The sequence below is a fragment of the Cricetulus griseus genome, chromosome 4 (genome assembly GCF_003668045.3).
Source record: "Cricetulus griseus strain 17A/GY chromosome 4, alternate assembly CriGri-PICRH-1.0, whole genome shotgun sequence".
Taxonomy (NCBI): domain Eukaryota; kingdom Metazoa; phylum Chordata; class Mammalia; order Rodentia; family Cricetidae; genus Cricetulus; species Cricetulus griseus.
The window spans coordinates 217,275,741-217,301,861 of NC_048597.1; the positions used below are offsets into that span (position 1 = coordinate 217,275,741).

The following is a 26,121-nucleotide window of genomic DNA, read 5'->3' on the forward strand; positions in this document are numbered from 1 at the left end:
TTCCTGGTCACCTAAAAGCTCTAACTGTCAGCCAGTTTCTCAGAGCAACAGTGGCAGTCACAGCAGGTAACATGGACTAATCAATTGGTAACTTTGTTTTAGAACGAAAGAGTGTTTTATTATTCTTTTTTATTCAGGGAAAGGCTTGGGCTGAAATTACCCAGCTAGACCATTTGTCTGGAAAGTGTGCAGGATGAAGAGACTAACAAAACGTACGGTATATGAAGAATAGCATGTGTCCTAACCATCAATAGTTCAGTGAGCTCTTGCTACCAACTCGCTGGGTGTCATTTTGGGAATTTCACTGGAGCAATACATTATCAAAGTTTAAGAGTATGGTAGTGTCTGGGATTCAGTTCTCTTTCTTTTCTTACCATCTGTTGCCTTACAGGTCACTCCCCAGAAGTAATTGCAACTTCCAAATAGTTCATCAAAAAACTCTTGGCACTTATCCCTTCATTTTATAAATATTATTAGCCATTTCTGGTATCTTATAAATTTTGGCTTTAAAAGTAACTTTATTTCTTTTGTTGTTATGCAATGAAACACATAGCTTTATTTAAAAATGTATAAAAAGTTGTACTTGGGCACAATGGCACATTCCTTATTTAGCCATAAGCAATGTGTCTGAAAGTCTCTTCCCATGCTGAGGAGCTGGGTCTGAGCACTTGTCATGTTCCAGACAGCTGAGCCTTTGCTGAATGGCAGTTGTCTCCACAGCTCTTTCCCTCTGGGCTGGCTGTGACCACTAGCTTAACAACACAAGGGGACTGAAAACAATTTCGGCTTCCTCTTCTGTGATACAAAAGGGGCTTCAGAACAAGGAATGGGCTCCATAAAAATTAACTTTGCGGCCAGGCATTAGTGGCGCACGCCTTTAACCCCAGCACTCGGGAGGCGGAGGCAGGCTGATCTCTGTGAGTTCGAGGCCAGCCTGGTCTCTGGAGCGAGTGCCAGGATAGGCTCCAAAGCTACACAGAGAAACCCTGTCTCGAAAAACCAAAAAAAAAAAAAAAAAAAAAAAAAAAAAAAAAATTAGCTTCCATGAAGTCTGCTGAAATCACGATAGCCTAACCCCCATGACATGGGGTTGACATTGCTGTTTCTACTCCACGGCTGGTATTCTCACTGCTGACGTGATTTTGGCCTCCTTTCTGCCTTTGTGGGGACTGGGGGATGGGGATCCAGGTTTCATCACCATTCTGGAAAGCACTGCCCGCAGATGTGCTACGGTGACAGCAGCCCCACTTTGCAGTGTCTGCAGGCACGCTGTTCCTCACGAAGCCACTACTCTGGAAAAAACACCATGCTGCCTTAGAACTTCATTGTTCACAGGTTCCTGGCAAGATATGTTTATTTATTTATTTATTTATTGAATAGCATACGGTAATCCATTTGGATAGAAGGAGGTGGCTTGTCACTCTTTGTGCCTCTTAATGCAACAAGAGTTGCTTCTACTACTGGTCACAATCAGACAGTGGTCTGAACACTAGTAACAGTCTTCCATATTCTTTAGAATTTCTCTTCCCTAGCTAGGCAGTGATGGCACATACCTTTAGTCCCAGCACTGGGGAGGCAGACACAGGTGGATCTCTGTGAGTTTGAAGCCAGCCTGGTCTATTGAGCAAGTTCCAGAACAGGTTCCAAAGCTACAAAGAAATCCTGTCTCGAAAAACCAAACCAAAAAAAAAGAAGATTTTTCTTCCCTAAAATCATTCCACCATTCTTTTTAGCCAATATGATACCAAAGGACAAACTAGTAGGCTGCTCCTCTAGACGCCTATTCTGCACGTATCCTCTAAAAGCAATGTTGAGAAGAACAAACAGAAAAGCTGCTTGATGTTTTGTTGCTTTTACAGAAGCACTTACAGGAAGCATGTCTAAAACCACAGAAAACATAAAATATAGACCTGTCCTCACACACAGAGTTGGGTTTACAGAATTTGATCAGTTAAATTGCTGGGGAGGTGTGGGAAAAAGCCAACAAAAGAAGACATGGATATTGGATGCATCTTGTAATCCCATACTGAGGCTGGAGGATTATTAGTCTGAGTGAGTCCAAGGTTAGCCTAGGCTACAAAATGAGACTCTGTCTCAAAGCAAACAAATAAACAAAAAGCTGCAGTAATGGCTTGGATGTGATTTGGGGTACATGAAAAAAGGCTGAGTGACCAGAAAGACTGACAAAACCAGGCTAAAGAGGGGTTCCATAGCCATTTATTGTACTGGGCTACTAAACTATAGTTATACCGTATCATGAAAATATTCCTAAGAATACTGTCTTTGTCTTTGTTCTATTGCTGTAAAGAGACACTATAACCAAGGCACTTCTTTTTTTTTTTTTTTTTTTTTTTTTTTTTTTTTTTTGAGACAGGGTTCTTTTTGTAACAGTCCTGGCTGTCCTGGAACTCAATCTATAGACCAGGCTGGCCTATTGAACTCACTGAGATCTGCTTGCCTCTGCCTCCTAAATGTCAAGGCAACTCCTATAAGACAAAGCATTTAACTGGGACTTGTGTAAGCACCCATGCTTATTTACAGCTCTAAGTAAGACCACAAGGAATGATATCAGGCCATATTAGAGAGGCCACAGCACAACTGAAGCTTTGGCAATTTTATTGAGAGCAATTAGACTTTTTATAGTTTTATCAGAAACACAATATAATGGTAATTGCCATGATCAATACAGTTGTAGTTGCCAGGATACACTGAAGTTTGCAAGTCATACAGGGTACACAAGATTAATGTTTAACACCAAATTCCTGTCAAGTCTCTATACTTACTTGACTACTAAGTGCGAATACAGAAAAACACAAAGTGGCCTGAATGCCTCACTGCCTGCAGGAACCACCTCTCAGGTACTGGAAGATACACTGTGCCCCAGGAGCCCTGGATTCTAACCTGAAAAACTTGCCTGCCTCTTAAGGCAGCTAGGCCAACCCAACTCCATGGCTCCCTGCAGGCTTGCTTATGAGTTAGAGATTTAGTCTACCTTCATCATGGCAGGGAATGTGGGGGCACACAGACATGGTTGTAACAGTATTTTCTTGTCAGCTGCCAGCTCCCAAATAATGACACAGAGACTTATTAATTATGAAAGCTTGGCCTTTAGCTTACACTTGTTCCCAGCTAGCTCTTTTTTTTGTTTTGTTTTGTTTTTTTTGTTTTTTTTGTTTTTTGTTTTTTGTTTTTTGAGGCAGGGTTTCTCTGTGGCTTTGGAGGCTGTCCTGGAACTAGCTCTTGTAGACCAGGCTGGTCTTGAACTCACAGAGATCCGCCTGCCTCTGCCTCCCGAGTGCTGGGATTAAAGGTGTGCGCCACCACCGCCCGGCTCCCAGCTAGCTCTTATAACTTAAATTAACCTGTTTCTATTCATCTACATTCTGCTACATAGCTTTTACCTCTTTTCCATTCTGTACATCTGACTTGCTCTGCATCTCACTGGCGCCTCCCTTGAACCTAGATACTAACCCTCTGAGGTCCTCTCTCTGCCCAGAAGTTCCCTAACCTCTCGTGCCTACTAAACCAATCAAAATGACACATGATCATACAATATAAACAAATATCCCATAACACATGGTCCTGGAGAAGGAGTTGAGAGTTCTACAGTGGAATCTGCAGGCAGCAGGAAGGGAGCAACATTGGGCCTGACTTGGGCTTTTGAAACCTCAAAGCCCTCCCCCAGTGACACACTTCCTCCAAAAAGACCACACCTACTTCCACAAGGCCACATCTCTCACTTCTTCTCTAGTAATGCCATTCCCTGATGGGCCAAGCATTCAAATATATGAGCTTATAGGGGCCAGTCTTATTTAAACCATTGTAACAGGGCCTCAGACTTAGTAGACCCTGAGACCTTAGCACAACTGACTCTATGATGGAAGTACCATTCAGGCTGTAAAACTCAGCACATAGACAGTACCACCTGCCAAAACTAAAACAAAGGCCCAATCCGTCAAAGTCCATAGTTATGGGAAAGTTTCTAAATGTAGTAACCTTGCTTTTTGGCTTCTGTGGTTTGGCCTTATGCTACATGAGGCTACATGGAGAGTTCTTGGCAAGCAATTGGTGAGGTGGGGACTAGGGTGGTCTGCTTTTCCGACACACAGGCTGACCTCATCTGTATAGCACTGGATGCCCTGGTCCTGTGACTCTAAAGAAAAGCTACTGACTAGAATGGCTTATGACTCATGCTGTTGCAGTTCATGTTGCAGCAATGCTGATTCTGCAGCTACTATTAGGATGCAGAAGGCCTCTCTCCCTCAGAGAACGGGGGAGGAGCTAACAGCTGCTGTTCTCTACTCTAGAGGACCAGGGGAGCTGGAGAAGCTGCTTCCTTCCAGTATTGAGCTGATAAGATTCACCAGTGCTGTCTTTACCCCTGAGGTTGCTTCAGGCAGGAGTGTCTTCCACGTCAAGCTGGAGAGCAGTCAGGCCTGTCTTCCTTATTGCTGTCACCAAATGACTGCTTCCTTCCACAGATCTTCTGTCACCATGAAGGCGACCTTCTCAACTGCACTCCTTGTTCTGTCGATCTCAGTGGGGACTTCCTTGGCAGTCGGTGAGTTACAAGTTCTTGTTCTATCCATATTTTCTGCAGTAGATCTAATCTACTTTAAAATTAGAGGTGCACCTGCCATATAGAGTCATTCATGCATTCATCTGCAGTGCTGGAGATTGGACTGAGAGCCTTGTGCACACTGGACAAGTGCTGTAGCGCTGAGCTACACCCCCAGTCACCATTTAAATGTATTTGATTACTAATTCCTCATGTTACGGATGAAGCTGAAATCCAGAGAAAGGATTCACACAGCATTGCTAAGTATCAGAACTGCGAGTTGAATCCCAGCCTCTGAAATCCAGAGCCACTGACTTTTCCCAAGTATTAAGTTATCAAGAGGACATTCAGTCCTAGGGAGCATTCATTTTCAGTTTGTATCTGTCCATATCCCAAAAGAACTTCCATAGGCTCTGGAGAAGGAGATTCTGATGTTCTTCTGGCTAATGATGGACCATTTTTATAGCAAAAGTGGCATTCACAGTTAGCAGTGGAGCTGAGGACCCTCCCAATCTTTCCCACTTAGACTCCCCAGTGCCTCATTCATCCTTAGTCCCGTATTTTCCATAGCCACTGTCTCTCACATTGAACTCCCCCCACCACTGCCCCCGAAAAGTTCACACCTTGAAAAGCTTTGTAAAAAACTGAGAACTATTATTCATGTCTTGAATATCTCCTCTCCCTCCATATCCTATGGAACCCTGTCTGGAGGAAGCTAGGTACATTTCCACATACCCTCACTTTGGACTCAGTCCTCACCCCCTCTGCTCCCGAACACACTGCCCACCAGCATCCTGCCTTGAGTCCTTCTGATGCATGCTTCAATCCTTGTAGGCAACCAGGCCCTAAGCAGGGAGACCTGCAGGCAGGGCAGTAGTGTATCCTGGACCCTGCTACCCAGGGGCCAGAAGCAGCCTGACCACTGACGGGCTGCATGCATCAAACATTGTCTGGGCTCCACTCTCCCACCCAAAGACTAGCTAACTTCATGACACTTTCTTATCCCGGTCACACGGCACAAGCCACATATCAAAAGTATCGACTAAGCCTGCTTCCTCACAATGCAAAACCGTTCTTTCCCTCATAAACCTTTAAAAATGGACACCTTGCTTTTCTGTCAGCAATGAAGCATCTTGCTCATATCTTCACACTGCCTCTGTGCCTGTGGATTGTTGAGGGTTAATAAATCTCTTTCAGCTGGGTGGTAATCCCAGCACTCAGAGGCAGAGGCAGGCGGGGATCTCTATAGAGTCTCTTCAGGACAGCCAGGACTATTACAAAGAAACCTTGTCTCAAAAGGGGGGTGGGGGGAGAGATGGCTCAGCAGTTAAGAGCACAGGCGGTTCTTCCAGAGGTCCTGAGTTCAATTCCCAGTAACCACATGGTAGATCACAACCATCTATAATGAGATTTGGTGCCCTCTTCTGGCCTGCAGGCAGAACACTGTGTACATAAACAAACAAATAAATAAGTCTTTAAAAAAAGAAAAACAAAACAAATTCCTAAAAAAAAAAAAAAAACAATTCAACTCAACCTCTCTCTCTCTCTCTCTCCCCCTCTTTCCTTTCCCTCCCTCCCCAAAATCTAACAATGGCACCTTCTGCCAGCCTTCTGTAGCAAACACTCCATTTTTCCTGAAAAGCACCCTCTGCTAGCTGCATGGCCTCATATTTTCTCCCGGGTGCTCACATCTAAGTCCAGAAGACAGGACTTGTGAGCAGCATGACGCCATGCCTTCCTTCTCCAGTGCACAATGGCTCCCCTCCACTACTCCTTGAGAGGGTTTTTAAATTAAACTGTTGCTTTGCCTTGTACTTAATCTTCTCCCTTCCTGACCCCAAGCTGTGTCTTTTTCCTCTCAAAATTGAGGAGCTGACAGCAGGTGCAGCTGATGACTAAGCAGTTTTGTGCTTGGCCAGGAAACAGAAGCGTGATAAGAAGTTCACAGAACAGCTTCTCAACTCAACAAAGGCTGGGAACATTTTTGAAGATAAGGGAAGAAAAGGGAGACTTTTAGGTGATAAGGAGCCTTTAATCCTATATGGCCTGCATTCAGTCTGGGTGGAAAGCACTCAGACCAAGGTGGCATGAGAGGCTGGGACCTGCCCCAGGTTAACCTGCCACATAATGTACCACGGGGGACAGAAAATGTCAACATGGCGTCCTTTATGACTGACACCAGTTTTGCTCTGTTCTGTCCCACCATCTTTTTTCTCAGCATTGGCTATGGCACTAATATCTGTGGGGCCCATTAGCTAGATGTCTTGTCTGAAATGGAACATTGGTTATAAAAGAATTGTTTCTCTCAAGTCTGAGAGAATGTTTGCTTGGTAACAGCTTGAAGTACTACTGTAAGACATCATCCATATTGCTCCAAGATCTTTAAAACTATGCTGGGTTTCCCAGCACCTAGCACACCTTATTACATATCCAAGAAATATATACTGTGTGTCGGAAACTAAGCCAGACAGGTTTGTGTAGCAGTAATGTCCCTGGATTCACAGTATGATACACCAAGGGTGGGAGATACAGTGATATCATGACAGCAAATACCTTTAATCCCAGAACTCATGAGGCAGAGGCAAATGGCTCTCTGTGTATTTGAGTTCAAGACCAGCCTGGGCTACATAGTGAATTGCAGGATAGCCACAGCTATATAGAGAGGATGGAGGGTATAGGGAAGGATATCATCAAAGAACTTCCCTGTCTCAAAACAAAACAAACAAACAAATCATAGCACCCACCTAGCCATTAGCAGAGTGGCTCCACATAGTGCCAAACTGGACTTGGTGATGGTTGTGCAATTCTGAACACAGTGTGAATTGTTAGCTTGATATGCTCAGTGAATTCTGTGAGACATGAATCATGCACTAGTGAACCAATATCGAAGCATACACATGATATGACTTGATGTTACATGACTCAACTGTAATTGTTATGTAATTAACTATAGGATTCTTCTATAATTACTCACATGCTAAATAATTACACAATTACTTAATATAAAGCTTTATTGCCGGGCGGTGGTGGCGCACGCCTTTAATACCAGTACTCGGGAGGCAGAGGCAGGCAGATCTCTGTGAGTTAGAGACCAGCCTGGTCTACAAGAGCTAGTTCCAGGACAGCCTCCAAAGCCACAGAGAAACCCTGTCTCAAAAAACCAAATTTAAAAAAAAAGCTTTATATATGGTATACACACGATTGCAGAGATGTAGTCAGATTTTCCTTTGTGGGACTACCAGCCCACAAATAATGACACGGAGACTTATTCATTATGAAAGCTTGGTCGATAGCTTAGGCTTGTCCCCAACTAGCTCTTATCACTCAAATTAACCTGTTTCTATTAATCTACTTTCTACCCCATGGCTTTGACTTCTCTCCTCTTCTGTGTGTCTGATTTGTTCCACCTAGATTCATTTCAAGTTCCTCTCTGTCCCTGGAAGTCCCACCTATTCTCTCCTGCCTAGCTATTGGCCATTCAGCTCTTTATTAAACTAATCAGTAGGGGCCTTGGCAGAGACTCATCTTCACAGAGTACAAAAAGATTATCCCACTGCACAAAGACAGTTTGGATTGAGTATACAAGCTAGTAAAATTCAGTGTCTTTTAAGGCCTCTCAGTATTAGTTTTACAGATCATTTATAACTTAAAATGCATTTTCTTAAACAACTAATGAAAAACCAAGTGGGGGTGGTGGTTGGCGATGGCTCAGTTGGTAGAGTCCTTCCCAGCATGCACAAAGCCCTGGGCTCCATCCCTAGCACGGCATAAATGGGCACAGAAGCACAAACCTGTAATAGTGACAGCAGGCTCAGAAACTCAAGGTCATCCTGGACTATACAGCAAGCCCAGAGTCAGCCTAGACTACGTGAGAACCTGAAGAAAGGAGGAGGAGACAGGGCAGGCCATCTAGGAGAACCAAAAGGGGAGAGAAGAAAAGGATGGAGGGCATAGGGAAGGATATTGTCAAAGACCTTCCCTTTAAGACTTATTTTATGAAGAAAGATTTATTTATTTATTTATTTATTTTTGGATTTTCGAGACAGGGTTTCTCTGTGTAGCTTTGGAGCCTATTCTGGCACTCACTTTGGAGACCAGGCTGGCCTCGAACTCACAGAGATCCACCTGCCTCTGCCTCCCGAGTGCTGGGATCAAAGGCATGCGCCACCAACGCCCGGCTGAAGAGAGATTTATTTCATGTGCATGAATGTTTTGCCTGCATGTGTGTTTGCCACATGTTTGAGAACTGACATCCATATGTGTGCTGTCTGAGAACTGCTTTCACATGTGCACTCTGTCTGAGCACTGCTTTCACATGTGCACTCTGTCTGAGCACTGCTTTCACATGTGCACTCTGTCTGAGCACTGCTTTCACATGTGCACTCTGTCTGAGCACTGCTTTCATATGTGCACTGTCTGAGCACTGCTTTCATATGTGCACTGTCTGAGCACTGCTTTCATATGTGTACTCTGTCTGAGCACTGCTTTCATATGTGCACTGTCTGAGCACTGATTTCACATGTGCACTCTGTCTGAGCACTGCTTTCACATGTGCACTCTGTCTGAGCACTGCTTTCACATGTGCACTCTGTCTGAGCACTGCTTTCACATGTGCACTGTCTGAGCACTGATTTCACATGTGCACTCTGTCTGAGCACTGCTTTCACATGTGCACTCTGTCTGAGCACTGCTTTCACATGTGTACTATGTCTGAGCACTGCTTTCATATGTGCACTCTGTCTGAGCACTGCTTTCATATGTGCACTCTGTCTGAGCACTGCTTTCATATGTGCACTCTGTCTGAGCACTGCTTTCATATGTGCACTCTGTCTGAGCACTGCTTTCAGAGGCCAGAAAAAGGTGTCAGGTGCTCTGGACCTGGAGTTATGGTTGTGAGCCATGCTTTGGGAGCTGAGATCTGAACCTTGGTTGTCTGCCAGAGTAATTAATGCCATCTTTCCAGCCTCAAAGAATATGTAAAAAACATCTTTATAAAATCCAGTACTGCATAAAATGAATATATACCAATTGTAAAAAAGAATTTTAAAGCCAGGAGGTGGTGGCGCACACCTTTAATCCCAGCACTCAGGAGGCAGAGGCAGGTGGATCTCTGGGTTCATGGTCAGCCTGGTCTACAAAGGTACAGAGAGAAACCTTGTCTTAAAAAAAAAAAAAAAAAACCCTAAGGTTTTTGAGGTTATTTTCGAGGTTATTTTCCCATGAAGGGGATAGCCAGGTCTCTACTCCTAACTCTTTTCATATCTGTAGAGGTCAGCTTGTGCTGAAGGGGAGCCCTGGGCTCTGATGATGAGATGGATGCTCTTGAATGACAAGCAGGGTCTCCTTCACCTAGCCTTTTCCCTTGAGGACACAGACAGGGCGATAACTCTCCGGTGTGTACGTTTTTACCCTCCAGATTTCTATCTTCCTATGAGCGCTCACCTGACTGATGAGCTCTTCCAGGAGACGAAGGTGAGCTCCACTTCCCAGGTTCCCAAGAACAGGAATGGAGAAAGACCCAGCTTTCCTCCAAGTCCCTGGGAGGTGGGGAGCAGGAGGGACTTGCCTGGAAACACCATAATCATAAGAGAATCCCAGAGTATGTACAGCTCAGTTGGTTGCCCCTGGGGGCTCTTCCTACACAGTACTCCAATCTTCAAGCCTCCTGTGTTAACTACCATTAAATGCATGAGGAGATCATGGTTCAAATTCAGGTTGGTCCCAACCAGGTGGTGGTGATACACACCTTTAATCCCAGTACTTGGGAAACAGATGCAGGCAGATCCTGAGTTCAAGGCTAGCTTGGACTACAGAGCTAATTCCAGGACAGCCAAGGCTACACTGAGAAACGCTGTCTCAAAAAATAAAAACACAATTCAGGTTGGTCCCATTCTTTCCATGGTGATATATAGGACATATGTATGCCACCCTCATTCCAAACCTCATGAAGCATTCTTTGTCACTGCCATGTAAGGCTGCACAGATTGGAAGTCATTCACCAATGCTCATAAGCAATTCCAATTTTCCAGGCATGGTGGCACACACTATTAATCCCAGCACTTAGGAGGCACAGGTGGGAGGTTCTCTGTGAGTTTGAGTCCAGCCTGGTCTAAATAGTAAGTTCCAGGACAGCCAGGACTATATATAGAGATTCTGTCTCTATATAAAGCAAAAAACCAAAAGCAAAATACAAAAAAGTAGAAATATTAAAGTAGAAATGGAGAAAAAACAACAAAAAGAGAATTAAAAGGAGAAATCCCCTCCATTTTTTAGAAATTCCTTTCCTTTTTTTTTTCTTAAAATTTTATTTTATGTGTATCTATATGGATATATGTCACAAGTGAACAGGTGCCCATGGAAGCCAGAAGAGTGTCTTGGAAAGCCTGGAGCTAGAATTACAGGCAGTTGTGAGCCATCTGATATGGGAGCTGGGAACCAAACTCTGTTCTTCTGGAAGAGCAGCCAGTGCTGTGCCGTCCACCACTGCAGCTCCAGAGATGCCTGTTTGGAAAGACTTTTCCCAGCTTGTGCTCTCTGTAGCATAACAATCACACTTTGTGGTCTGTAGAACAGAGACTTCTTCCTAATAAGGGACTGGTGGGAGGCTGGGGACTGCACAGAACATCTATTACAGTTATGTAGGATCAATAAGGACCAGGATAAATGTAGAGATTCTGAAGCCTATTTTCTAAACTCCTGGCCTGGTGTTCCTTACTCCACCCCATCCCTGCTACCAGTAACGACGACCAAAGGACCTGGAGGGAGGCGATGGAAGCATTGTTCTGTGTCTCACTCAGGTCTTGTGCAACAAGAATGTAAGGAGGTGCTGGATGCTCGCCTACTACAAGCCCGATGAGCCTATATGTGCCACTGACCAAGATACCTACGGCGGTGAGTGCCATCTCTGCTCCAGAATTCTGTAAGTGTCCATTTCATTACCCCTGCCTCAGCCGATTCCGGCCACGTCTTCCCTCCAGACACCCGACACTACTTGCTTCTCCATTTCTCCCCTTTCTCCTCTTGCTCACAAAGTTAAATGGGATCCCATCTCAGCATTGCAGAAAGAGAAAGCCACAGAAGTTAGAGCGCATGTCAGGTGAGGACAATGACCAAGAGGAGGGAACTCAGTAGCAAGTAGGCTTAGCATTCAGACCATGTGATCATAGCCCAGTTGGCTCACCAGGTCAAAGAACAGCCTGGTGAGATTGATGGCTCAGCAGACAGATGCACTTGACACCAAGCCTGATGACTTGAGTTTGATCCATGGTGGAAGGATAGCCCTACATTCCAAAAGTTGTCCTCTGACCTCCACACATACACCATGGCACACACGTAAACACACACACACAAATACACAATGTAATTACAGCACTTTTTAAAGAAGAGGAGGAAGAAGGGAGATGGGCAAAAAAGGGTGGAAGAGGAGGAGAAAAAGGAGGAGGAAGGGGAGGAGGGTGGGGAGGGAGTAGAGTGGGGAGGAGGGTGGTGAGGGAGTAGAGGGGAGGGGGAGGGGGAGGGGGGAGGGGGAGGGGGTGGTGAGGGAGTAGAGTGGGTGAGGGAGGAGTGGAGGAGGGGTGAGGGAGTGAGGGGGAGGGGGAGGGGGAGGGGAGGGGGAGGGGGAGGGGAGGGGAGGGGGGTGGTGGGGAGTAGGAGTGGGGAGGAGGGTGGCGAGGGAGTAGAGTGGGGAGAGGGTGGTGAGGGAGTAGAGGGGAGGGGGGAGGGAGGGGAGGGGGGGCGGTAGGGGGAGGGGGGGAGGAAGAAACTGGTAAGAAGTTTTCCCAACTAATAGTTTAGTTGTTCTTTGAATGAATATTATTCACCAAAACAACTGTTTTTTAAAATGTTCATCCTGTCAGTGGTTTACTCTGGGACCTGTGACATTTAGCTTTTGGCAACACTTATGAAAAATGCCCAACTCTTTGGTCCAATGAACAGAAGTCTGCAGTAAGGAATCTACAAACAGTGGTGTAGAAATTCCCAGAAGCTGCTGTCTTGAGGGAGGAAATCCACATCTTATGTAATATTCCCCAGTTAAGCCAGTATCTTATTTTGTTTTTGTTGTTGTTTTCAAACACAGGGTTTTTCTGTGAAGCCTTAGCTGTCCTGGAACTCACTCTGTAGACCAGGCTGGCCTCAAACTCAGAGATCTGCCTGCCTCTGCCTCCCAAGTGCTGGGATTAAAGGCGTGCACCACCACTGCCTGGTCCCCAATATCTTAAGAGAAAAGAGAAGCCAGGCAGTGGTGGTGCATGCCTTTAGTCCCAGCACTCGGGAGGCAGAGGCAGGCAGATCTCTGTGAGTTCCAGACCAGCCTGGTCTACAAGAGCTAGTTCCAGGACAGCCTCCAAAGCCAAAGCCACAGAGAAACCCTGTCTCGAAAAACCAAAAAAAAAAAAAAAAAAAGGAGAGAGAAAAGAGAAATGACACAAGGTTGGCTCAAACATCCATTCCTGTTTTAAGCTTCTTTAAGAAAAAGAATAATTTGGTCAGTATGAGAGATGTTTGCCCAACAGAAATCAGCTTTATTTGGTGTTCTTGTTTGTATAAAGCTTACACTGAGATCCCATAAAAAAGTTGTGAAGTAAATGTATGGTCAGCCTCAATGACTGGCACAGATAACTGTCAGTTACAGAGCAGTGGGGACCCAGAGCACCACAGACCAAGAGACACTGTTATATACAAACTCACTTTTACTATATTAAAAAAAAATCAGGGATTGGGGAAATTGCTCCATGGGGAAGAATACTTGTGGGGCCAACATGACCACCAGAGTTCAAATTCCCAACACCCACACAAGGAAGCCAGGCATGGCAGCAACTCCAGTGCTGGGGGAACAGAGACAGGAGTGTAACTGGGCTTGTCATCACCAGCCAAGCTCTAAGATCAGTGAGAGACCCTATCTCAAGGGAATAAGGTAAAATGATACAGAGCAGGCTCAGATTAGCCATTTGGACAAGAAACTGCTATTGTCTGGACTGTTTGTTGCTGTATAAACTGGACATGCAGGACCCACAAGAAAGTGACTGCTGAACTTACAAAACAAGACAGTCCTGAAAGGTTCTGTTGAAATGGAGAAGTGTGCCAGACACACTGTGGCCTATGGACTGAAGATGGATGCCCCAACGTTACAGAGGAACTTTGGGTGACTGTCCAGGTAGCAAGATGTCTCTGTCAATTCTAGAGTTTATATTATCCTTCTGTGGTCTTTGATAGAGTTGAAGACAGATAGTTATGGTTGTAGTTTTCTTCAGTTATTATAAAAGATAAGTTATCCTTCTTTTTATTTAGACAGAAAAGAGGAGATGATGGGGAATGTACCTCTGTGTATGTTCATCTTATTGATTGTTAAATAAAGTACTGTTTGGCCAATGAGGCAGCAAGTTAGATGGGACTAGGAGTCAAAGAGGATTCTGGGAAATGCAGTAAAGAAATGATGATCCAGGCAGGAAATGACATAGCAGGGAGACTCATATTTAAGGAAGGACAAGCAGGAAGTGGTCCCTTTTCCCCCTTCGCTCTTCCTTCAGATTTGAGATGTGATCCACCAGCAAGGGAGGGCACCAATGGAAGGCGTCTGATAAGATAAGTCTTATAAAATATATAGATTTATGATAATTAAGACTGAGCTAACAGATGAGAATCCTAGTCATTGGCCAAGCAGCATTTGTACCTAATATAAGTCTCTGTGCATTAATTGGGGCCCTGACTCGGTGGTAGGGCTCAGGCGGCTTTTGGCGGAAAGATGTATTGTAACACCTCTGGTCTCCACATGCACACTCAGAAGCAGGTCTCTGCACACACACATGCATAGACAGCACACACATATACCCCATTCACACTGCACACACACATGCATAGACAGCACACACATATACCCCATTCACACTGCACACACACATAGACAGCACACACATATACCCCATTCACACTGCACATACACATGAATAGACATATCTACACACACAATAAAGAGACAAATAAAATTCTTCATCTGTGGACATAGCTCAGTGGTAAAACTCTTCCTTGGTATATGTGATGCCCTGTGTTCAACACCCCCAAGAATTCAAAAATAGTTACAGTGTACATCTTGTGATCCCAGCACAAGGGAGGCAGATCTTTGTAAGTTCGAAGCTAGCCTGTCTACAAAGGAACCTCTAGGCCAGCCAAAGCTGCATAGTGAATCTACCTAAAAGAAACAAACAAAATAAAAAATAAGTATAATAGGGGCTGGAGAGAGGGCTCAGGGGTTAAGAGCACTGACTGCTGCTCTTCCAGAGGTTCTGAGTTCAATTCCCAGCAACCACATGGTGGCTCACAACCATCTATAATGTGATCTGGTGCCCTCTTCTGGCACGCACTGTATACATGATAAATAAATAAATAAATCTTAAAGAAAAATAAGTATAATAAAACATTTTCTCTGGTTGGTGGTGGTGCATACCTTTAATCCCAGCACTCAGGAAGCAGAGGCAGGCAGATCTCTGAGTCAGAGGCCAGCCTGGTCTACAGAGTAGGACAGTCCATATGACACAGAGAAACTCTCTCTCAAAATAAACAAATAAATAGTTAATTAAATAATTAATTAAAATATTTTCTTAGCAGCTTCCCTGGGTCACAAATAAACTTTATAGCAATCTAATCTGGATTTACAGCAATTACAAATAAAGATGTCAACTGGGCATTGCCATGCATGCCCTTAATCCCAGCACTTGAGAGGCAGAAGCAGGCAAATATCAGAGTTCAAGGCCAACCTGGTCTACAAAGTGAGTTCCAAGACAGCTAGGGCTACACAGAGAAACCCTGTCTTGGAAAAAGAAAGGAAGGAAAGAAGGAAGGGAGGAAGGAATGGAAGGGAAAGAGGGAGGGAGGGAGGGAGGGAGGGAGGGAAAAAGAAGAAGGTATGTATGTATTCCTTTCTTTGAGTGGTCATTATACAAACTTTACCTTTACCCATTGTATACCAGTTAACACAGGATTAACTATTGTATGTCAGTTAACGACTGCTGTTTTCTTTTGAATCAGGAGAAAAAGATGAACAAATAAAAAATAGATTTCATTGTCTTTTCTATTTTAATAAGAGCTGCCCACTACTGGCTGTGTGATTCTTCACATAGATTCAAGTTTGTCTGTTTCAGCTGAGACAGGGTCTCATTAAAAAAAAAAAAAAGTAAGCTGACCTCAGACTTGCTATAGACCAGTCTGGCCACTACACTTGACTTTCTGTGTAGGAATTCAAGTTTCTGTCTAGAATCCTTTCATTTAAAAAAAAAATCACATTTTACTTATTTACTTTTTTTTGGTTTTTTGAAACAGGGTTTCTCTGTGTATCTTTGGAGCCTGTCCTGGCGCTCACTCTGGAGACCAGGCTGCCCCCAAACTCACAGAGATCCGCCCACTTCTGCCTCCCAAGTGCTGGGACTAAAGGCGTGCGTCACCAACGCCCGGCTCACACTTTATTTATTTGGGGAAGAGGCACTTGCACATGCCACAGTGCACATGTGGAGGTCAGAGGGCAACTGGAAGGGGTTGACTCTCTCCTTCCACTCTAGGGAGAAGCTCAGGTTGTCACCTTGGCAGCAGGTGGGTTTCCATGTTAACCCATTTCACCAACCCTGTTAGGTTTTGTTTGTTTTGTTTTTTAACTTAGCTTTTTTGTTTTTGAGAATTTTATACATAATACCATATTTACATCATCCCACCCTTCCCTCTTCCCTCTCCAACTCCTGTGAGTCCCCTCCACAATCCCTCTTGATTTCTTTCATTATTATTTTCACATGGAAATGAGAGGATAGAGCAGATGCCATAACAAGCTGCTTCTCTCTCAGAGATCAGGCCCCAATTTCAGTTTCCTGAGACTGAACAAGCAGTTTCTGAGAGAGCCATGAACGAAGAGTAATCAATCACTGGTGCCCCTAACAACAGGGACAAGGGAGATAGGATGCGCCAAGCCGGCCACTGAGCCAGCCCCCACAGTCGGTATGTACTAGGCCAGACAGACTCCACTGCAGCTGGACTTGTCCAGGCCTGCCCAAAGATGGAAAACTGTAGCCCTGACCAGCCCCTGACTAGCCCTGGCCAGTTAGAATGCAGTAATATGACTGCCACTTGTTTGAGCCAATCATTTCTAAAATGACCTAACTGCCCTAGGAACTCCCCTTCTGTTGTGCTTAAAAGGAGCCTATGAGCCTATGAACTCCCAGGGTCTTCCCCATTTTCCTTTGTGTGGGATGGCAGGCCCCAACATGCTGGAATTAAAATGCTCTTGCCTATTGTATATATGGATGGTGGTCTTTTGTGTGGGACTCCTCCAGGACCCTAATAGTAAACACGTACACCCTACTGAGTTCATTTATGCTTGCTTATGTGTACTTGAGCTTAGGGCTGACCATCTGAGGTGGGAAACCTAAGACAGGGACTTCTTCCTGGAGAAAACTGATCCTCATCCTCTCAGAAGTCACTGGCTGTGGCTCATCATCTAGGGTGGGGCCTTGTGAGATCCCCCAACCCCACCCCTCTGCCACCCTGCTGCCCATGTTAGCATGGTGTGGTCATTATGCAGGTACTGTTTCCCAGTGATATGGTTGCCTGAACAAGACCAGTTGGGAGGTTTGGATCACAGATTTAACTTCTGTATTTGGAGGTCTGCTGAGTTGTTTTATTTTTTTCATCACTCAGTTTAGATAATTGTGTTTCTGTGAAATTTTCAGTGTCATCTAGGTTATCTAATTCATTGATATAAATGTTCATAGTATGTTCTTCTTTAAGATCATTGTGTTTTAATTGTGTATGTATGTGTTTGTGCATGTTCGAGTATGCATGTGCACATACACACACAAGCATGACACATGTTAGTACAGGTCCTATGGAAGCCAGAAGAGGTCATTGGATCCCCTGGAGCTAGACAGAATGTAGGCTGGGCCCAAACTCACCCTCTTCTGACTTCCATAGGTACACAGATATACATGCAGGCAACACACACATAAAACAAAATAAAGTAAATACATTATGTATAATATATATTAATTCGGGCTGGAGAGATGGCTCAGAGGTTAAGAGCACTGGCTGCCCTTCCAGAGGACCCGAGTTCAATTCCCAGCAACCACATGGTGGCTCACAACCATCTGTAATGAGATCTGGTGCCCCTTTCTGGTGTGCAAGCATGCATGCAGATAACTGTATACATAATAAAAAAAATAAAATCTTAAAATAAATATATATATATATATATATATATATATATATATTAATTCACTGTCATTAACAAAGTATTTCTTTCTTGACTTTGCCTAACACTACCAAGAAAGAGTTTCTCATGGTTTATGGCATATAACAGAACAAAAATAATCATAATATAATTTTCTTCCAGGTATGAAGAAAGAACCATAATTAAAATGCATGATGGAGAATGTGTAAGTAAAGTCACTTTTCTTTTTTCATTTTTTAAAGTAAATCACATACATTTAACAGCTCATTGCCAAGAATTTAAGTGGGAGTTGTATATGTGCTTGTGGTTTATGCATGAGTATTTGGATATATGTACACACACACAAACAGGCTGCCAGGTATCTTTTTTGTGTGACTTTTTACTTGCTCTTTGCCCTGTTGCCCTGAGACAGGATATCTCCCTCTCAGGATCCACCTGCCTCAATTCTATTCCCCAATGCTATTTACAGGGAGGAACTCACAGCCATGCCCAGGTTTTTACTCTGTCCTGGGAATTCAAACTCAAGTCCTCACATTTGTGCAGCATTTTCTCTTAATCTCTCAGACATTTCACTAGCCTGTTATCGAGGATTTGTAACAGTTTGTTAAGAATATTGTCAAAATGCATAAAGGGAGAGACAGTGGTAAAATGAATCCCATACAACTGTCATACAGATTGAAAAAAAAAAAGAGAATTTTGGCATATGTCTTTCCTCTATTTCTCTCTGTGTTTGATGAAGTATATTACACAGACTTGGAGATATCCTTCACCCCAACATTCTTCAGAGTTCACTGCTAAGTTTAGACATTTCTTTACACACCTCCATTGCCATTACAACATCTAATTAGTTCCTTGGCATCTTCTAAGGCATCTTCCAACTTTCCCAATCATCTAAAATTTAAGAACTAGCCAATCCAATGTCAGAGCGAGCCTAGAAACTCAGAGATGCTGTGCATGGAGGGAAGGAGAGGGAAGGAGGGGAAGCAGGGGAGGAGAGACAGGCATTCTTAGACTAAAGACAGAGAAAACCCAGCACACTGCCTATAGAGATGCCCTAAGACACAGAGAAACAGAGAATAAGTATAGTTAACCAAGCCTAAAATTCAATGATAAACTAAAAGAAATCAGAACCTACAAGCTTGATATGACCAAATAGAAGATTCTGGGGTCTTACCCTTGAGGTTAGAGACAGGTCAAACAAGTTGCAGGATTACTGTCCATACACATCTCAAGACTCAGCAGGGACTTCTGGGCATCTAGCACACTGCAATCTGCAAGGTGAAGTAATACTGCCTTTAAAGTCTGAAAGCTGTCTGCTACCAGCAGTCATTCTTGTTCAGCATGAGGGAGGACTGGCCCTTGTGTCAAATTCAAGCTTTCAACTTGAATATTAAAAATAGAGCTGAGCCAAAGTGGTGTATACCTGTTATCTCAGCAGTTGGAGATAGAGGCAGAAGGATCAGAAATTCAAGGTCATCCTTAGCTATATAAGTTTGAAGCCAACCTGGGCTATATGAAACGTTGTCTCAAAAAGAAAATAAACAAATAAAAATAAAAACAACAATGAAAAGAAAAAGGGCCAGACCGGTGGTTAAGAAGACTACTTGTTCTTCCAGAAGCCCTATTTAATTTCCAGGACCTACCTGGTGGCTCACAACCATCTATAACTCAGCTCCAGGAGATCCAGTGCCCTTTTCTGACCTCCACAGGCACAAAACGGTGCACAGATATACACACACAAGCAAAACACTCAGATGCATCAAAACAAACAAACAAGCAAAAAAGCTGAGTGTCTTGACACATACCTTTCATCCCAACACAGGGGAGGAGTTCTGTGAATTTGAGGCCAGACAGTTCCAGGCCAGCCAGGGCTTCGTAAAGAGACCCTGGCCTTTAATCCCAGCACTTGCAAGGCAGAGGCAGGCCAACCTGGTCTACAAAATGAGTTCCAGGACAGCCAGAGTTACACAATGAAACACTGTCTCCAAAACTAAAAGACAACAACAACAACAACAAAAAAAAACTATCTGACTTAAGAGAGAAACAATCCATTCTCTTGAATTATGAGTTAAACATTAAGACTATGATAGTTTTCTCTAAACTGTGTTAGACAATATTTTATTTCCATGATTATTCCAACTGATGACAGATCACTGATAAATGAAGAACACTGTGGATGAATTAGCAGACAGCTGGCAGAACCTGAAGGGATATTTTATCATTTCAACATCCCATATCTCAGGTGAAAAACAAGAATATGCCTCTTTATTTATTTATCCATTTTTTTCTCTTTTTCCTTTTTTTTGTTTTTTTGGGGGGACTTTTGTTTGTTTTTGGTTTTGAGACAGGGTCTCACTATGTAGCCCTGGCTATCCTGGAACTCTCTATGTAGACGAGGCTGAATTTGAACTCACAGCGATCTAGCTGCCTTCAGGGTGCCCGAATTAAAGCCATGGACTACAACACCCAGCTTATATATGTTCTTAATATTCAGGGAAAAGTTACAAAAGAAATAGGCAAAGACTGATTTACAGAAGAAAGAGAAAAGCCAAATCTGAAATGCTCACATTTGGGAGGCTAACCAGGAAGATTGCAGATTTGAGATCAGCCTTGCCTCCACTGTAAGACCCTGTTTCTAAAACAAAAATCAGAGACAGAGAATGTGCAGTTGGGCTTGCTCATGAGCTATTTGACACATAAAGCCTGCACAGATGCTCTGGAATAACTACACAAATTCAAACTGAAATAATATGAGATGCCAATTTACTGGGAAAAGTCAGGAAGTGGGGAAGTACCCTGTGCTGGTGGAGACTAAATATTGATTCTCTCAATCTCTGGGAACAATGAGGACTTAAAAGTCACTGAGAACAATCTCACATGTTTTAGAAAATGTAACAAATTATGTAATATGTATACTACAGACCAGCATTTCCAAACATAGAAAATGACAAAGAAATTTTCTCATAGCTTTGCAAAGTGACATAGAAGTTTATGGCAATGTTTATCATGGTGTGAAGCAAAAGGAAATGGATGGATGGATGGATGGATGGATGGATGGATGGATGGATGGATGGATGGATGGCAGTTCCTCCCCAGAGACTTGCACAACAGGAGGAAGGCTGGTCCTTACAGCTAACCCCAGCCCTTCTTCCTGACTAGTGTCACACCCTTGATTTAGTTAGCTCCTCCCTCACCCCCTCACAGGAGCTTTCAAGGCACAGCCCTTAGCTACATCTCACAGGCAAATCAGCAGGGGTCTGGAGAGGCCGTATGATTTGCTTCAAACCCTCTGAGCTGAGAACCGATAGGGCTGTGTTGAGAATATGGGGATAGGTCTCCCATTCTGCTCTTCATACAGCCCAAGGTCTAACCCCCGTATGTCTCTCCCTCTACCTCCCATCTGCTCTGGAGTGGAGCTCCAGAATCACACAGGCACCCACACCCTTTGTTCTCTTCTCTGCCCTCTTCTACTCCGACTTCTTTTCATCCTTCAATGAAATCAGAATGTCTCTAGCCAGCCTCAGTTCAGGGGTCAGGCTCAAAACAAACTTAAGCTGGGTCGGATGAAACAGATCTGCAACCCCAGCTACATGGGAGACTGGTTCAGAATTGCAAATTCAATGCAAATTGCAAACTCAACAACAAAAATGCTTGAGAAGTATATTCCCATTTAATGAACAACAGCATACTGTGGGTATGTACGGTTAACAATGCAGTAACTTTTCTCTTAATTTCACTCACTTCAATTTCTCTAAGCAAATATTTCTCTTACAGATTTACTCCTTGGAAGACAATGAACAAACATAAAAGTTACTGGATCCTCAGCCAAGTAAAGCATGAAGGCTGAGTCTTCAAAGATACCCAATACTCTGGGGGACAGGGGCTGGAGTTCCTGGTACTGTACTTGCCTAGCATGTATGAAGCCTTAGGTTAAATCTCCAATGTCTGGAGGAAAAAAAAAAAAAAGGATATAGCTCCTTGAGAAATGCATCCTATAGTAGAAGATATACTTGAATTAGATTCATTGATTTACTTCTTCAATAAATTATTCTCAGCATAAGTTTGGTTGGTAAACATTTTCTCAGTTAATAAGAACCTTTTCTTGCTGGGCAGTGGTGGAGCACGCCTTTGATCCCAGACACAGGTGGATCTCTGTGAGTTCTAGGCCAGCCTAGTCTACAGAGTGAGTTCTGGGACAGCCAAGGCTACACAGAGAAACCCTGTCTTGAAAAGCAAAACAAACAAAAAAATCAGATATTCTGTGTTCTCATCCCTCCATATTTTCTCACAAATTATGATAAAAAACCCCAATGAAATGCAAAATAAGGGAATAAATATCTCAGTAGCAGCAATATGTACAAGCTGAGGGGCTTTGGTCATATTAAGTTGGGTATGTGTCCTGTTAACCATGTAACTATCAGCATGTCTCTTAACAACTACACCATAAAAGGGATTCACATTTTCTTTAAGTATGTATAGGAATGTTTTCCCTACATGTATGTCTGTGTACCACAAGCATATGTGATGCTATTGTATCAGAAGAGGGTGTCAAATTCCTGGAAGTGGAGCCACCACGTGGATGCTAGGAATCAAACCCTGGTCTGCTCTAAGAGCAGCAAGTACTCTTAACTGCTGAATCACTTCTCCAGTTCCCAAGATTTATTTTTAAATTATGTGAATGTGTCTAGATATGTATATGTACAGGTGCCCACAAGAGCCATAGGCATTAGAGCTTGAGTCACAGGTGGCTGAGCTACCTGACTTGGATCCTCTGCAAGAGCAGCACATGCCCTTAACCACTGAACTGTCCCCAGCTTGGAATTCAGGGTTTTGTTGAAAGAAAATTTGTTGAGTATGAAATTAGAGTGATTCTGGTGATAGTAATGTTTCTAAATACTTCCCAGTAAGGCATCTGAGACTCAAACTTCAGCCAGATCGGATGGAGCAGATCTGCAACCCCAGCTACATGGGAAACTGAAGGCAAATTGTAAATTCAACAACAAAAATGCTTGAGAAGTATATTCTCATTTAATAAATGGCAACAACAACATAAAGAGCTTGCAGGTTGCTAAGGGAGGAAAAAGTCATCAGCTGTCTTATGAGGCTCTGAACCTTGTGAACTATCATCAAGACTAGCATGGCAATGGTGACACGGCAGACGGGGGGTTACCATCTGCTTTCTGACTGTATTGAAGGCCTGCTTCCCAAGGGGAAACACGAGTCTGGTGCTGCAAATCTGGCCAAGGGAGCACAAATATTATAAGAGCCAGTGGACCAGGATGCCTTTGGCAAGATGGTGTCTTCTAGCCATGGCAGGGAAGCTGTACCCATGAAATCTCAACAATATGGTTTCCTAAACAAGACCTGCATAATGACACCACCAGTTGTCATGCCAACACAGATGAAAGAAATTTCTTAAGTCCCCACCCCTAGATTAAGAGCTACAGGCAATGAATGCCAGCTGAGAATCAGTTTCCTCCAGGCACAAGCTCGCTGACAGCTTATGTCATCTCAAGTGTTCAGCCCTGTGTACATATGAGCAGTCAGTTTATAGGCAGTTGTGAGCTGCCATGTGGGCAATGGGAACCGAGCCCAGGTCCTCCGCAAGAGCAGCAAGTACTCATAACCAGTGAGCCATCTCTCCAGCCCCTAGGGTTTTATTATTATTATTATTATTATATTTGTTTTTGTGTGCACTTACATACCACAGCACACATGTGGAGGTCAGAGGACAACCTAGGGGTGAGGGGTGATTCTCTCCTTACTCCACATGCATCTTGGGGATTGTACTCCAGTCATCCAGCTTGGCGGCAAATGCTTTTATCTACTGAGTCATCTGCTAGCCCATCATTAACTAATCTCTTCTTCTTTTTTTTTTCTTTTTGGTTTTTCGAGACAGGGTTTCTCTGTGGCTTTGGAGGCTGTCCTGGAACTAGCTGTCTGGTCTCAAACTCACAGAGATCCGCCTGCCTCTGCCTCCTGAGTGCTGGGAGTAAAAGTGTGCACCATCACTGCCCGCTAACTAACTTCTTAATAGGTGATTTTTCCCAACTGAGTTTAGACTCACAAAATGAAGCCTGAAAAGCTGCCATGGAACTTCCTGAGTCCCAATAGAATTGAATCAAAATTTTCACAGTACTTTTACCATTTCATAATTATTATCAGATCTATTGGGTCTTGGCAACATTAAGAACTGAAAAATAGCCGGGCGTTGGTGGCGCACGCCTTTAGTCCCACCACTCAGGAGGCAGAGGCAGGTGGATCTCTGTGAGTTTGAGACCAGCCTGGTCTACAAGAGCGAGTTCCAGGACAGCCTCCAAAGCCACAGAGAAACCCTGTCTCGAAAAAAAACAAAAAACAAAACAAACAAACAAAAAACTGCTAAAGAGATGGCTCAGTGATTAAGAGCACTGACTGCTCTTCCAGAGGACCTGAGTTCAATTCCCAACACCCACATGGCAGCTCACAACTTAACTCCAAGATCTGACAACCTCACTGACATGCATGCAGGCAAAATACCAATGTACATAATAAAAATAAATAAGCTTAAAAAATTGAAAACTAAGACAAATTTTGCCTGGAAGCCAGAAGAATCTGTACATTGGAGTGTTTTCTAGATCTGTGGGTGTAAAACAATGTTCTGATATCTTCCATTTTTGTTACTGACACAAATGTTTTTTTGTTTTGTTTTGTTTTTTCCGAGACAGGGTTTCTCTGTGTAGCTTTGGAGCCTATCCTGGCACTCGCTCTGGAGACCAGGCTGGCCTTGAACTCACAGAGATCCACCTGCCTCTGCCTCCTGAGTGCTAGGACTAAAGGCGTGCGCCACCAACGCCCGGCTCACATCTCACATATGCTTATTATTATTGCTGTGTTCCAAGTGAAGCTCCTAAGCCTTGGTATTGAAGTAACAGAGTTAGAAGGCAGGCATATCTGGTTCCCACATTAAGATACAGTATAACAGCTCCTTAGATTATCAAGAGACCTAATAATTTGACCTCCACCTACCTGTCACTCCTTTTTGTCGGTTCTTTTTCGTTTTTTTTAAATTTATTTACTTTTATTTTATGTGCACTGGTGTTTTATCTGCATGTATGTCTGTGAAAGGTTGCCAGTTCCCCTGAAACTGGAGTTACAGACAAATGTGAGCTGCCAGGTGGGTGCTGGGAATTGAATCTGGGTCCTTTGAAAGAGCAGTCAGTGCTCTTAATCACTGAGCCATCTCTCCAGCCCTTGTTTTTATTTTTCAAGTCGGGGTCTCCCTACAGAGCCCTAGATGTCCTGGAATTCACTATGTGAATCAGGCTGGCCTTGAACTCATAGAGATCTGACTGCCTCTGCCTCCTGAGTACTGGGATCAAGGGTATGCACCACCACTGACCCTGGCTTCTTTGTTGGTCCCTAACACCAGTTCTGAATAAACCACTTCATCCTGCTAAACTATATTTGCCCTTACTTCTATTACGCTGGTTTATTGTCGAGAACGGTCAAAACAACAATCTCCCACTATGAGTTTGTCTTATGTGCATAAAGAAGCCACACAGGCTGAAGAAAAACTGAGTTAGGACAATTGTTTTAAAGCTAGTGAAGTCTCATATTCCAGAGGAATGTTAACAAGGATGAACAACAAAAGGAGAACTGGGCCTGGTCCATCTGGGAAGTAAGACTAAAGCAATGACTGACTAGTGGCTAATGGTAAGGTTAATTTCATCTTGTGAAAGCAGAAATGGACTCATGCCTTCACCAGACAGACAGACAACAGACTATAAGACTGGAGAGATGGTTCAGTGTTTAAGAGCACTCACAGATCTAGCAGAGGAGTTGGGTTCAATACACTGCACCCACACAGTGGCTCAAAAACATCTGTAACTCCAGTCCAAATTGGTTGATGGCTTCTTCTGCCTCTACTGGTAACAGGCACACACATGCTGCACAGACATATATACAGACAAAGATACCATACACATAAAATAAATAAATGGATTTTCATGCTGGAGGGATGGCTCAGCAGTTAAGAGCACTGGCTGCTCTTCCTGAGAACCTGGGTTATATTCCCAATATGGAAATGTAAGCTCACAACCATCTTTAAATCCAGTTCCAATGGATCCAGCACCCTCTCCAGGCTCCTTAGGCACCAGACATGCATGTGGGGTAACATTAAAAAAAATTAAATAAAGAAATAGGCCAGGCGGTGGTGCACACTCCTTTAATCCCAGCACTTGGAAAGCAGAGACAGGTGGATCTCTGTGAGTTCAAGGCCACCTTGGTCTACAGAACCAGTGAGTTCCAGGACAGCCAGGGCTACACAAACAAATAAACGGAGTTTGAGGCCAGCCTGGTCTTCAGAGACAGTTCCAGG

The 26,121-nt window shown here is 43.7% G+C and overlaps 1 protein-coding gene and 1 long non-coding RNA gene across 2 annotated transcripts in view; one reads left to right on the forward strand and one right to left on the reverse strand.

Moving 5' to 3' along the window:
• Spink8 (serine peptidase inhibitor Kazal type 8 (putative)) overlaps positions 1-21,759 on the forward strand; it is a 31,597-nt gene extending 9,838 nt beyond the window's left edge. The window contains exons 2-6 of the mRNA XM_027414636.2: positions 4,482-4,561; positions 9,975-10,030; positions 11,356-11,477; positions 17,925-17,967; positions 21,537-21,759. Coding sequence (XP_027270437.1) covers positions 4,482-4,561; positions 9,975-10,030; positions 11,356-11,477; positions 17,925-17,967; positions 21,537-21,569 — 334 coding nt within the window. The 3' untranslated portion in view covers positions 21,570-21,759. The remainder of the gene's footprint in view (positions 1-4,481; positions 4,562-9,974; positions 10,031-11,355; positions 11,478-17,924; positions 17,968-21,536) is intronic.
• Positions 1-26,121, reverse strand: part of LOC107979651 — a 29,661-nt gene that overhangs the window by 3,146 nt on the left and 394 nt on the right. Inside the window, exon 2 of the long non-coding RNA XR_003485145.2 lies at positions 18,937-19,033. This is a non-coding gene — a long non-coding RNA (uncharacterized LOC107979651). The remainder of the gene's footprint in view (positions 1-18,936; positions 19,034-26,121) is intronic.